The sequence below is a fragment of the Lepidochelys kempii genome, chromosome 1 (genome assembly GCF_965140265.1).
Source record: "Lepidochelys kempii isolate rLepKem1 chromosome 1, rLepKem1.hap2, whole genome shotgun sequence".
NCBI classification, from domain to species: Eukaryota; Metazoa; Chordata; order Testudines; family Cheloniidae; genus Lepidochelys; species Lepidochelys kempii.
The window spans coordinates 58,523,145-58,536,412 of NC_133256.1; the positions used below are offsets into that span (position 1 = coordinate 58,523,145).

Genomic DNA, 13,268 nt, shown 5'->3' on the forward strand with positions numbered 1-13,268 from the left:
ATTCTACATGTAACCAATACCAAGTGACCTTCAGACTAATAAACGAATGCTTGTGTGAAAACTGAGTCAGGGAAATCCTTAATGAGTTTATTAGGAAAATTATGTCCAACACTCCTATATGGATCAGTTCCTGGTCCTATGCTAGTTAATATTTTTATCAACGATCTGGAAGAAAACAAAATCATTACTGACAAAATTTGCAGATGACACAAAGACTGAGTGAGTGGTAAATAATGAAGAGATGTGGTCACCAATTCAGAGCCATCTGGATCAGCTGGTTATGCTGGGAACAAGCAAACATGCATTTCAATATGACCAAATGTAAAGTCATACATCTGTGAACGAAGAATATAAGCAATACTTAAAGGATGGGGGACTATCCTCAGAAGCAGAACTCTAAAAAAAAATGGGGGGGGGGGCGGTCGTGGAGGATAATCGGTTGAAGAGGAGCTCCAGGGTGTGACACTGAAGCTAAAAGAGATAATACAATTCTTGGATGTTTAGCCAGGGGAATATCAGCAGGAGTAGAGGTGTTTATGACCTCTATATTTGGCAGAAGTGCAACTTCTACAGGAATAATGTATCCAGTTCTGGTGTCCACAATTAAAGAACGATGTTGAAAAATTGGGAGAGGGTTCAGAAAAGGATTGGGGAAAATGCCTTATAGTAGTGAGTTTCAAGGAACTTGATCTATTAGTTTATCAGAGAGAAGGTTACGGTTAAGGGTATTTGATCAGTCTATAAGTTCCTATATGGGAAGTGGAAATTTGATAATGGAGGGCTCCTCAGTCAAACAGACAAAGGCATAACAATATCCAATTGCTGGAAAATTAAGCTAGAAAAATTCAGACTAGAAATAAGGCATACATTTTGAATAGTGTGAGTAACTAACCACTGGAAGAATTTACCCAGCATGGTTGTGGATTCTCCATCACTGGAAATGTTTTAATCAAGACTGGATACCGTTGTAAGAGATACGCTCTAGTTCAACCACAGGTATTGGACTTGAAGCAGGAATTAAATCAGGAAAGTCCTACAGTTTGTGGTAAGCAGGAAGTTATACTAGATGATCACAACCGGTCTCTTTTGGCCTTTAAATCTATGAATTTTTATTATGCTGTTGCTCTTTTCTTTTACTTTAAATATGAAGGTCAGCTTTTTTATTTGCTGTATTATTTTGGTGTAAGGGAACCAGATTTACAGAAGTTCAACTGGACCTAATTGCATTCTCAGAAATACATGCTGAATTTAAAATAAAGGCACCACAAAGCATTACTAATAATCACTGACAACATGAGGTACTTTATTTACCTTATACTTCTTCTCTATCTATTTTTCTGCCTAACAACTATTTCCATGATTTCTACATCTTGAATTTTGGTTGATTTTTCAGTTACCTATCCTCACAATATCTTCCCTTGTCAAAACACATCAGTTCCATTTTAACATTTTCACAAGTTGGTGTTTAAATGGTACTTAATAATGTACTAGTAAATGCTTTATATTGTAGAATTTGAAATATGACAAAGTCAATAGTGTGATACCTCAAGTTAAATTGTACTTTAGTACATTAGAATTAGTAACTGTACATTAGAAGAGGAGAAAAAACTAGCCAAGTTTTAGAAATTTCCAAAAATTATCTTTTATTGGACCAACTGCTGTTTGTGAAAGGGACAAGCTTTTGAGCTACACCAGAGCTCTTCTTTAAGTCTGGGATAGGTACTCAGAGTGTCATAGTTAAATTCACGGTGGAGCAGATTGTTAAGAAGCATGGCTACAGCACTGCAAAAAAAAATTATCTGAAATAGCTTTACTACCTAAAATAATGTCACTATTCTAACATCAGCCATCTCAAAAGTGTTGTAGTCCCAGCACTGCATTAGTACAATGCCTCTGATTCTAGTCTTTATGGTTAACAAAAGAAACAACCGGAAATTAAACCTGTTACCAGTCCAGAATGCCTATTACCAGCCCTGCACTTCAAACCATGTAATTCTGAGGCTTGGAGAGTTTTAAAGCCAACTGTATAAAAATTGCGTAAAAGTCTGAAATATTATTAGGTATTTTGAGAGGGATGGATTAGTGAGCAGAATGCAGGTGCTATCATTTATCTCAAAGATACCACCACAACATAAGTTACACAAAACTCTGCCACAAGCAAGTGGATTCATATATTTCAATGCCTTCATCTAAAGTAAAAAAAAAACAAAGTTAATTTCCAATTAGTTAACCTATTAATTCAAGTATTACTCTTAGTTTTTCAACACTGACAACAAGCTCAGCATTGTAAAGAACATATTTTCAGACCAAGAGATCCGTAAGTCAGTGACCTCCAGGCTTGATTACTGCATCTCGTATCTAGAAATGAAACCATATGCCCTGAGAAAACTACAACTGATATAAAAGACAGCAGCTTGTCCACTTAGTAAGACAAATTACTGTGTATTCGGCTGTCTGCTCTACCTCCCCGCTGCGAGGAGTTCAAGTTCTCTGTCCTGACATTCAAAGCCCAGCATGGGATCATGCGTAGCTACCTCAGATCACAGTTCCCTCAGGCTCAGGACCTCCCATAACAGCTGTGCTCCACTGAAACTGTCAGCAGACTTGTGATCATGAGAGTCAGAATTTTTCACAGGTTTCAGAGTAGCAGCCGTGTTAGTCTGTATTCACAAAAAGAAAAGGAGTACTTGTGGCACCTCAGAGACTAACAAATTTATTTGAGCTTAAGCTTTCGATGAAGTGAGCTGTAGCTCACGAAAGCTTATGCTCAAATAAAAGAATTTTCACAGGCATTGCTAAGTAGGAAACTCACTTTCTCCAGATCCAGGAATGACTACAGACCTCATCACATTCACAAATATATGCAATTCTCATCTTATTTGGCACTCTCTCTCAGTAAAGTCTTCATACACAAGTATAAAAATAATCTTAATATTTCTCCTACAGCCTGGGATGGAAGGAACAAAGATTGTTACTGTTATTTCTATTTTTAAATATGTTGAGGTGTTCATACACTATAGTGATCAGTACCATACAAGGAGAGAAAGAAAAAGGCATGCTGGCCAACAAGTCAGCCTGAGAATAAACAAGACCACCACATAGGGTAGAAACACAGTCAATACACAAGATTTCCCAAAAGGGTATGTTTACTCACAACCATAGCAGGAAGGAACTATTCTTTGAGATGATACTGTGTTAAGACTGTGAGGAATTCCTTAAAACATATTCAACAAACCTCTTTGATATGAGTGAATAAACTTTGATGGGTTTGCTACACCCCAAAGTCTAATTGGGAGGCATTGTGGTCCAGTGGACTGCAGCTGGAACCAGGAGACTTGGATCTATTTCTGTCTCTGCCACTGACCTATTCTGTGAATCTGGGCAAGTCCTTTCTCTCTATGTGCTTCCCTATATGCTAAAAGGAGATAAAGATACATGGGGCTAGATTTAGAAGAGTATTTAGGTGCCTAACGATGCAGATGGGCAACTAGTGGAATTTTCAAAAGTGCCACAGACATTTAGGAGTTTAAATCCTATTGACTTTCAATGGGAGTTAGGTGCCAAATTTATTTGGGCACTTGTAAATGTCACTCGGTGCCTATCACCTTGGTAAGTCTGGCCCTTGCCCTCCTTTACAAAACAAAACACTTTAAGGTTTAAAAATGAAAAGCACTGAAGGAACCAAGTCTTATTCCTCCCTAACACTCCAAATTTCAAGTCTCAAATTTAAATAAAAATTATATCAAGATTTGTTTCACCACAGGCCTTACAATATTTTGGGACCCATGGACGATGGCCTGGCACCCACATTCCCAATCCCTGAAGGAGGAGCCACATGTAACCAACAAACTAGGACGACAACTCAAACTGACTAGAACTCAGCTTGTTAACTGCAAGATCAACACTGTCGCTGAGAGGTAAGATGTTTAACTCTACTCAATAAATTCTAACTACTCTACTCTCAAGACTTCAATACTGCTAACTGAACCTAGCTTTTAAGTACTGATTTTTTTAAATTTTGTTTTCAATGTCAAAAAACTTTCTTTATTTGAGCTAACTGGCTTATTTGGTACTAATGGACTGTAATGCAGTTTACAAACCCCACATTAGGCCAGAAAGGATTAGAAGACCATATTGGGTGCAGGTAGCCCTGCCCTTCCAGCCCTGAAGAGGCTGCTCCAACCGGAGGGGTTGAAAAGGGAGCAACCCAACTTAGCAGGGAAGAAAGACAGACCTACCCTGAAGGCTCCTGCCAAAGGCGCTGGAGAAGCCTTCCTGAGGGAACAGGTCTATATGCTGAGCCCTGTTGGAGCTGATAGCTTGGTTTCTTTTAACTTATTTGGGACCAGAAGCTGACGAAGGAAAACAGTGGTAGGAAATGGCCCAGGGAAGGTAACTTGGAGGACCCTCTCTCCCCTGAGGCCAAATGCTGCTGATCCTCGTAGGGCCTGGGCTCCCCCATCACTGCCCCCATTACTCAGTGGATGCTAACCACTAGGCCTCTGAGCCCATCAATGACCCTATTGACATGGATATTTATAAAAGAAGCCTAAACTCTGACCTTTGAGGAGGCAGGAATGGGGATTGGACAATCAAAGGTGTGGACACAGGGACTAGTCTCCCAAAAAGTGAGCAAAAAAACTGGCTGCGGTCAGCGAGAGTACAGTTAGGAACAGAGGTGGCATCAGCATCTTGTGCCATTCCATCCTTTCATGTGGTCATGCTACTACATACAAGACCAGCCTTAGGGTTTTGGGAAGAGAATAATTTGCATTTTTACAAATATCAGTAATACCATCAGCTTTCTCTCCTGCGTGGAAAGAGAAATCCAGCTTCTTGTGCTGGCTTTAATGTATACTTGTCAACATTTTAAAATTAGAAGTGGACATGCCTGCACATAAATGCATTATTCACCTGTTAATTTTGTGTTATTTTCTCTGTCTCCAGTGTTGGACTACCTAAGCCTAAATAGCCAACAATATTAACATAACTTAACTGCTCAAAATCTCACCCTCTTTCTTCTAATTTAGAGATGTAAGATTTCTCTCAGAATATAAAATTCAACTAGTCAAACTTACTTAGGTCTCTTCTTGCTTATTTACTTCTTCCAATTCTTTATTCTCTTTTCTCATCTTCCATTCTATCCATCTTCATGAATTTTCTGTCATTACTCTCTAATGCTGTTTTCTTTGAAAAGCTGGTTTTCATTCATACTCATAACTATTCTCTCTGTTCAGGCCCACATTATGTTGCCTCATTTCCTTTCTTCCTCTTATTCTGTATCTTGCACTTCCACAAATTTTCATTTCACTCTCTCACACTTGGTCCTTCCTGTGTTCTACTGTCTCTCCATCTCCTCATCTTCCTCTCATTCTAATATTTAGCACTTAACAGCACTCTATAAGCACTGATTAATTAATAGTCACATCATCACTGTGAGGATATTAACTATTATTGTCCTCGTTTTACATATGGGAAAAAAATTGACCACAAAGTGATCTGGAGTCTTTCCCAAAAGAGGAAGTAACATGGTCACAAAGGCTAGCTGTCGGAGAATGTAAGAGGGACTTGCACAGGTTTTACAGGAAAAAAAAATCTGTGACAAGCTTTAAACATTAGCCATCAGCTTGTACCACAAAATATTCAAGGCTCAGTAACAAAAAGGTCAAATAGGTACTTTTTAAAAAGGATTTGTTTAGCCTTGACATTTATGGGGTCCCAAAACCTGAAGGGAGGACATCTACTATGGGCCCCAAACGAAAAGGAAAATGACTTCGAAAGGGCTAGGCTGTGATTACTAATCACTAGCAGCCTTTTTACTTCCAAATGGTTCCTTTATACTGAAAGATCTTCTATAAAGGATAGCCCTTCAGAAAAAAGAAACCTTAAGATGTTGATACAGGGCTGTTTAGACTAAAAATAATGTCAAGACATTTCAGTCTAAAATAGCAATATTGTTTTGACAGTTGGGTAAACAATACTGGACTTCCATTTATTTACTTGATATGATTTTTCCACTTTTTTATACATTTCTGTATTTCCCTTAAGCTTTGGTTTTGATGGCTCTGTAATAATAATTTATTTCTCTCAAATTAACTTCCCTCCCCTCATTATTCCAATAAGTTTAGAGTAATATTTATATAAAAGCTACTCTGAGCAAGGTTAAAAGGCCTTAAATAAACATAAGAAACCTTCAGTAAAAGGATTAAATGTCAAACATCTAGGCACAAGAGAAAATCACAGATGCGCTATCAGTATTATGATTAATTCCTGAAATGTGAATGCTCTTGCTCAAATCATTCTTATTTTGGTTTTATACAGAATTTGTTTTTTTTTTAATATTATCTTGTGGTGGATTATAATTTGCCATATACTCTTATAATTTGGTTAAATTACAGTAATTTTGTTGAATGAAGCTTTTTGTGCAAAGCCCAATTTATTCATTTTATTCAGCGTCCATTCAAGGCAATAATTATGTTCTCTCTGGATGAATGGAGCAGAGTGGGCATTTGGGAAAGGGAAGGAAGTCAGAGAGGAAGTAAATAGGACCTGTCAAATAGTCATACTCTTTTTTTTTCCCCCCCCATAACTTATTCAACAAAAATCTTAGAGAAACCTGGTTTGGGAAAATGAGTTTTTATTTGGATTGTCTGATTGTTTACTCCTCCCCGAAACAACCTATATCCATCTTAAATGGAGTTGACTGAACATCTACTGATCTAATTAGCAAAATTACCAGAAACAGAGCATTGTGAAGAGCAACTAGGATAGCAAAGGGTTGGAGGAAATTAATCAGAATAAATTAAAATAATTAAATGTGTATAGTTTTTATAAAAAGAAGCTGTGGGAAATCTGAATTTGTGGGCAAACATTTTTAATTAATGGATAATAACTGAAACCAGTTTCAACATAAGAAAAAAATTAAATGGTCAGTTCATCTAAGGAGGGGAGCTAACTTCTAAGAAGAGTTACAAAAAGTACTACAAATTATTGTGGTTTAACAAGCACCATCTTGGACTAAATTCAAATGAAAAGCAATGTAGAACTTGTTAAGCCTTAACGTATTTAAAATTTATAATAAAAAACCATCAAAAATACATTTTTCAGATTCTGTAGAAAGAATCCTCAGAGCCAAACTTTTATATGTCATATTTCAATCAAAAGTGCTCATTAAAAGCTAAATAAAAAACACCTGAAATCGATCTCCTAGGGAGCAGAGGGTGAGTGTGAGCAGCCCCAGTCATCGTAAGAGAATATGGAAAGCAAAGTCACATACATTCCCACTTGTAACTTAGTTATTTGAAGATGGTTTCAAACTAATGGTTTTGCCTGGGCAGCATTGCACAGGAATAACCATTTTAAAAACATGGTATTGAGACCTGCTGATTTACAGAGAATTTTAAGCAACTTAAAAAAAAATCATGTTTCCACCTGTTCCAAATTAGCCAAGTAACTATGTTTAAATAGTTTTGTACCTTTTTTAAATGGTTTTGTTAACCAATTTAAAAAAGCAAGTCCCACGTCCTGCATTTCTTTACTCACACAAGTAATCCTATTCATGTGTGCAATCCTTACACTGAAATCAATGGGATCATATAGGTATTAGTTACACAAGAAAAGGTTTGCTGGATCAGTCTCCAGAAATATAGTCAAGACTCACAAAAAGAGGTTACAGTAACTGACAGACACAGCCATGGTTGCACATCTAAAGTAACTTTTCTTTTTATAAACTAATATGCTTCTAGCTTTCCCAGTGGTTGTGTGGAATATAATTACACACTCACTCTAGAAGTATATGATTAGTGTGCCACTGTCTTTTGCATAATCCAGTCTGTAATACAAGTGATAAGAATAGCATTTATTATTTTTGAAACTGCTTGTGCAATGCAGCCACACTGATGTGGTTTAGAAAAATCTAACCAGAAACTTTATATAAAAAAAGACTTTGCTATGCCCTAAGTCTTTTTGTAATAGACATCCCTTAATACTTCACATCCAATAAAGAACTTGAAAATTCAGTTTACTGACTCATTCAGTTCTTAAGCAGAAAAATTCCCAAATGAATAACAGTGTATTAAAAATTTTTAAATTGTTTAGACCTTTTTAATAGTTTTCAAATGAACAACACTTTTAGACATTTCAAAAATACATCCTATTTAGTATCCTTAGTTCTACTGTCCTTCATATTAATATTGCACATTTATACCAGATTCTCATTCATACCTGGAGTCTAGTCCTACTGCAGTGAGAGTTGACTTTATTGGGAGTTTTGACATTGACTTTAGTAGGAGCAGGTAATGCCCATAATGAGTAAAGGTAGCTTTGAAATATTGCTTTAAAGAGCTCTCTGCAATAGGACTTTATCTACTAAAACAAGTTTAGAGTGATAAAAAACCAACTTTAAGTCATTTTTAAAGATATATAAACTTCAAGACCAATCTTCATATAAAAATGTTACGTAATTAGAATACTTCATACTGGTTATGATTTTTTGTTAGATGCCACAGGTGTCAGAAACCCTGTAAATTAAATCCATGCATTTACAAGCATTTTAAAAAAGGAGTATTAAAGGAATACTGCCAACTAGTTAGCCCTCAGAAGTTCATTTTATCTAGTAGACTTGGGTTTTTTTGCACAAGACTGCTTTAAAGTTAAATTTTCATGTTTGATTTAAAATGAGAAGTGGGTTTTTGATTTGAGCATTACCCCAAACGCTTATAACCCAAACATTGCACTGGTGAAGGATAGTTAGGAAGTGAAAATGACTAGTCTATTTTCATTATCCAATTTGAGTGAAAAGCAAGTAGTAAACAAAAGGAAAAACAAACCCAAAATTTTCCAGTTCTAGTAGTCTGGGTTGTTTAACTACATAAATAAGGATATTAGTTTCTTTAAATATGATTTTTAACCAAAATATGTACCTTTAAGAAAACACTTGAGGGTATTTTACTCTTTATGTATGATATTTCATCTAGTAACCTCATTTACTTAAGGAAACGTAGTACAATAAAGTTGACCATAAGCAACCTCAATCTTTGCATAACTTCTTTACTAACATTAAACAATAAAAACTTAGTAAAGATACATGCACGTGACACAGATGGTTTATATACTTCCATTCTGCAAAGACATTTTTCAGCACCATTTTCAGCCAAAACATTTGAATAAATTTTACTAATACTCTGTGCCCAAACTGCATCTAAAGGATGTCATGAAAAATGATCTGTATTTTGTATTTTCTATCTTGGCCATAAGCTTCCAAAAATATAGGAAGCAATTTGAGTTCTTTATACAGTCCTACATTTTGCTGAAGAAAAACATACATGATCAAATTTGAACTTAAGAAATATTTTGCTTTAGGCTATTTACATTAGCCACACTTTGCAGCTTATATTTCGTTATATCTGGCTAAAACATGGGGAGCATGTTCAGGAACCACCCTTGAGAATCTTTTATTATAAAGTACCTGCAGTTTCAGATTTTGCTGAAAACTTATGTTAAGAAATGTGCAACTGAGAAATCTGTGACCCCAGGAAGATGCTGCCAGGGTGCAGACAAGGTTTTACTTCTTTGCAAGTCCCCTATTACTCACATCTCTGAGCTTAAAGTTCCTGTCTCCCTGTGCTATGAAGTTTAAAACGAGCACCAAAGTTGAAGTACTCCAGAAAGAAAGTCAAAGTGATTATCTGCCAAAAGGTAAAAGTAAAATTTAATAAGTACGACTTAACTGCTGCAAAAAGAGCATTGTATTTACATAATGTAAATGTAAGGAGGGGTGAGACAAAAATTACTGTCACAAAAATGTCCTGTAAGAGTTAGATGACCTGGCCATACATATCCTCCAACTGTTCATATGTTCTGCTTTTGTAAAGCAAATAGTGAAACAACTGACTGCCCCTCCAGAAATATCAACCCATGACATAACTCACAAAACAGGCTGTTCACTTTAACAGGTTACAACATGCTGTTAAGATGATATGCAGATACTTTAATTTTTTTAAAATACATAACTCCCAAAAAAAGGATCAGGTTACAAAGACTTATCATAAAGAGCAAACTCTGCTTTTTCAAAATCAAGATACAGACTGCTTCTGCAGACTCCATGTAGATCAAGCAAAACCAGGATGAAAATCCCCTTCCATGTTGTGTTTTCTGCAAACACATTACCTAGTTAAAGTGTTACAAGAGTACATACCCACACTGCAGCACATAAAAAGCTTCAAACCAGTATGTTCAAATGAAAAAAAAAATTATTTTTTTTTTTTTTACAAACTTCAACTAAATAATTTTTTTTTAGGAAGAGTAAGCCTATGGCAAACATGAACATATGCATGTAATACCCATAACAGTGTACATTAAATGCTGTATACATCGCATGTAAACATTTGTGCATTCATGCACACACACGATACATATACAAATATTACAAGTATGTGTGGTCAATACACAAGTGATTTCACAATACCTAATTAACTCATTGCTACCCAAAGATCAATAGCTTAATAGGATTTAAATAAAGATCAGAAATTTACAAGGCTAGATATATTTGAAAAAAAATGAGGGTTGGGTTTTGTTTTATGCTGTGAACGGGAAGGATGTAAACCCCAATGCTTCAAAGGACAGCTGAACACTAACTCCTCTACAAACAGGTTATCCGCTACAGGGTTTCTTGCATCTTCTACTGTCAATGACAAAATACTAGAGTGGATGGACCATTGGTCTGATCCAGCATGATAATTAATATATGTATAAATTTCCTTTTATATATTTCATCTACTCCATAGGTACAACTCGCTTGAAGCACTGAAACTAATCATTCTGAGAACCAGTCACCAGCAGCAGCCACCACAGACAAAGCTAAGGAACTATTAAAGGTGAAACCTGGTCTGGGTCTAAAAAAGGTACATACTCCTTCTTCATGAAAAATATTATAGTGCCTGTTCTCTGCAGGAGAGGTAGAAGTGTATGTGATCCCAACGTGTGGATACAATACTGGGTGGTTATGTGGGCTTCAAGAGGTACAGGTGTATGTGTCCTTGTGTGTATGAGTGGGTAAGTATGCAGGTGATGTACATAACCCCAAACGTGTGTAGGTACAGACTGATCCGCTCTAAACCAGCACTCCCTGGTCTGGCAACATCTGTGGTCCGGCATAGGTACCGACTCAGTGGGTGCTCCAGGGCTGGAGCACCCACGGGGAAAAATGACTGGGTGCGGAGCATTCACGGTCGCCAAGCTCCCTCCTTCTCACACACCAGCGGCCCTGTACTTACCAACTCCTCCTCCTCCATCCCAGCCCTTCTGGAGCACCACGAACACCTGATTCACAGCATGTAAGCTCCGGGTGGGAGGGGGAAGACCTGGGGCCGGTGGCTGGGACCCCGGGCAGGCATCAAAGCCCTCGGGTGGGGAGCCATGCTGGGTGCAAAGCCTGGGGGTGCTGCCTATGGAGACCCGTGCCAATGGAGACCCACTGGCACCCTACTTCCTGTGCCTATGGAGACCTGCCCACACCCTACATTGATCTCCCATAGTTCAGAAAATTCCCTGGTTCAGCACCAGTCAGGTCGCAAGGGTGCTGGACTAGAGAGGTTCAACCTGTATTTACGTCCCCCAGCAGCAGGAGTCTATGTGGGTGGGTAGTCACCCACTCCCCACCAGCTGCAGCACCACTACACAACCAACTTCACTGGGCATATGCAAGAGTGTGAATAGGTAGCCCAAATGTATGGGGGGGCAGGGATATGAAGGGTTTGTGGAATATATCCCCATACTAAGAGATGAATTACTGGTTTGCATAGAGGCTATGTGGAGGAAATGGGTATAAGCCCCCGTGTGGGTTGTGGATGTATGACTACCCTCTGGGGTAGTGCATGGCGTGGGGGGGCCTGCCCCCTGGGTGGATGGCTGTCAAGGGACTGGAGGTGCATGTAGGGGTGGGTACATGCACAGAGTGGGTTGCAGCTGTCCCCAGGGGGGGCATGCAGAAGGTACCTGTCCTAGAAGGGTGCATGGGGGGAGACCTCAGTAGGTATGAGGAATGCAGGTGGCACATGGGGGGGGTGCCCGTCCCCGGGGGGGGGGAGTGAGGGGTGCCCGTCCCCAGGCGGAGTGGGGGGTACACGCCGGGAGAAGGAGGAGTGAGGGGTGCCCGTCCCCGGGGGGGGGGAAGTGAGGGGTGCCCGCCCCCGGGCGGAGTGGGGGGTACACGCGGGGGGTGCCTGGGGGGATGCCCGCCCCCGGCTCACCTGCCCGCACGGTGTCGGAGAGGTCGTGGCCGGGCGCGCCCCGCGGGAACTCCTTCAGCTTCCTGGCGCTCAGGCTGAGCCCCCCGGAGTGCGCCGCCTCCTCCAGCGCCCGCTCCAGCGCGCGGCTCAGCGGCAGGTTGTAGCCGAGCGAGCCGCCGCCCCCGCCGAGGTGCTGGGGGTGCAGCGCCCCGGCCGCCGCCAGGCCAGCGGGGAAAGCCGGAGACTCGCCTCCCAGCGTCGCCATCTTCCCGGCCTGGCCGCGGCTCGCTGGGCGCGCGGGGGCCGCTGGGGACCGGGACCGGGACCGGCCCGCGGTGCTGCCGGGGCGGCAGGGGGCCGGCAGGGCGCAGCACGGCGCGGAGGCAGCGGCCGGGACGAGGGCTCCTTCTCCGCTTGCCAGGCGGCGCCGGCCCAGCGCGCATGTCCCGCCGGCTGCCCCCGCCTCCGGGCCCGGCTCAGGCAGCACCGCGGCGGCCCAGCGCCACCTGCCGGCCGCAGCCCGGCGAGCCTGCTCCGAGAGCCCGCAGCGCGGCCAGCCTGCCGACCTCCCCCGTGGCGTCCTGCCCGCCTCAGGAAGCGCCCCCTCATTAAGCCCCGCGTTACATGGAAACCCGCTCCTGTGACTCGTCTGAGCGCCGGTGTTCAGCGCAGCCCGGGCGGGGAGCTGCCTCCAAAGCGGCTTCTCTGCACCCCTGTGCAAGCGTTCAGCCCTGTGGCTACCCACCCACCGAAACCGTCAGGCCACCTGCCACCCCTCTGCCCTGTGCCTGACAGGCCGTACAGGAGTTGTGCCTAGCACTGGGAGGGTCACTCTGAACAAAGGAGATTTGCGGGCAGGGGTGATCACTTATTTTTTTGTCAAGGTCCAAATTTCTTGGTCAAGGTATTGTCGAGGTCCGGGCTCCAGAGAAAATAATACAAAAACAATAATAATTGTAAGTAAGTAGAAAGAGCTCTCACTCATTCAGAAGCATCTGATGGTCCAGATTTGGCCTACAGTCTGCCTATTGACTCACCCTG

The 13,268-nt window shown here is 40.9% G+C and overlaps 1 protein-coding gene across 20 annotated transcripts in view; it reads right to left on the minus strand.

Annotated features, from left to right (window-relative positions):
* Positions 1–12,660, minus strand: part of LRCH1 (leucine rich repeats and calponin homology domain containing 1) — a 228,107-nt gene extending 215,447 nt beyond the window's left edge. For all 20 annotated transcript variants that reach the window (XR_012158939.1, XR_012158919.1, XR_012158920.1 and 17 more), the window contains exon 1: positions 12,249–12,660. Coding sequence is in view for 13 of the 20 variants with exons in the window: in XM_073344300.1 (XP_073200401.1) it covers positions 12,249–12,492 (244 nt within the window). In the remaining 7 variants the exon portion in view is untranslated. The remainder of the gene's footprint in view (positions 1–12,248) is intronic.
* Positions 12,661–13,268: the final 608 nt, after the last annotated feature.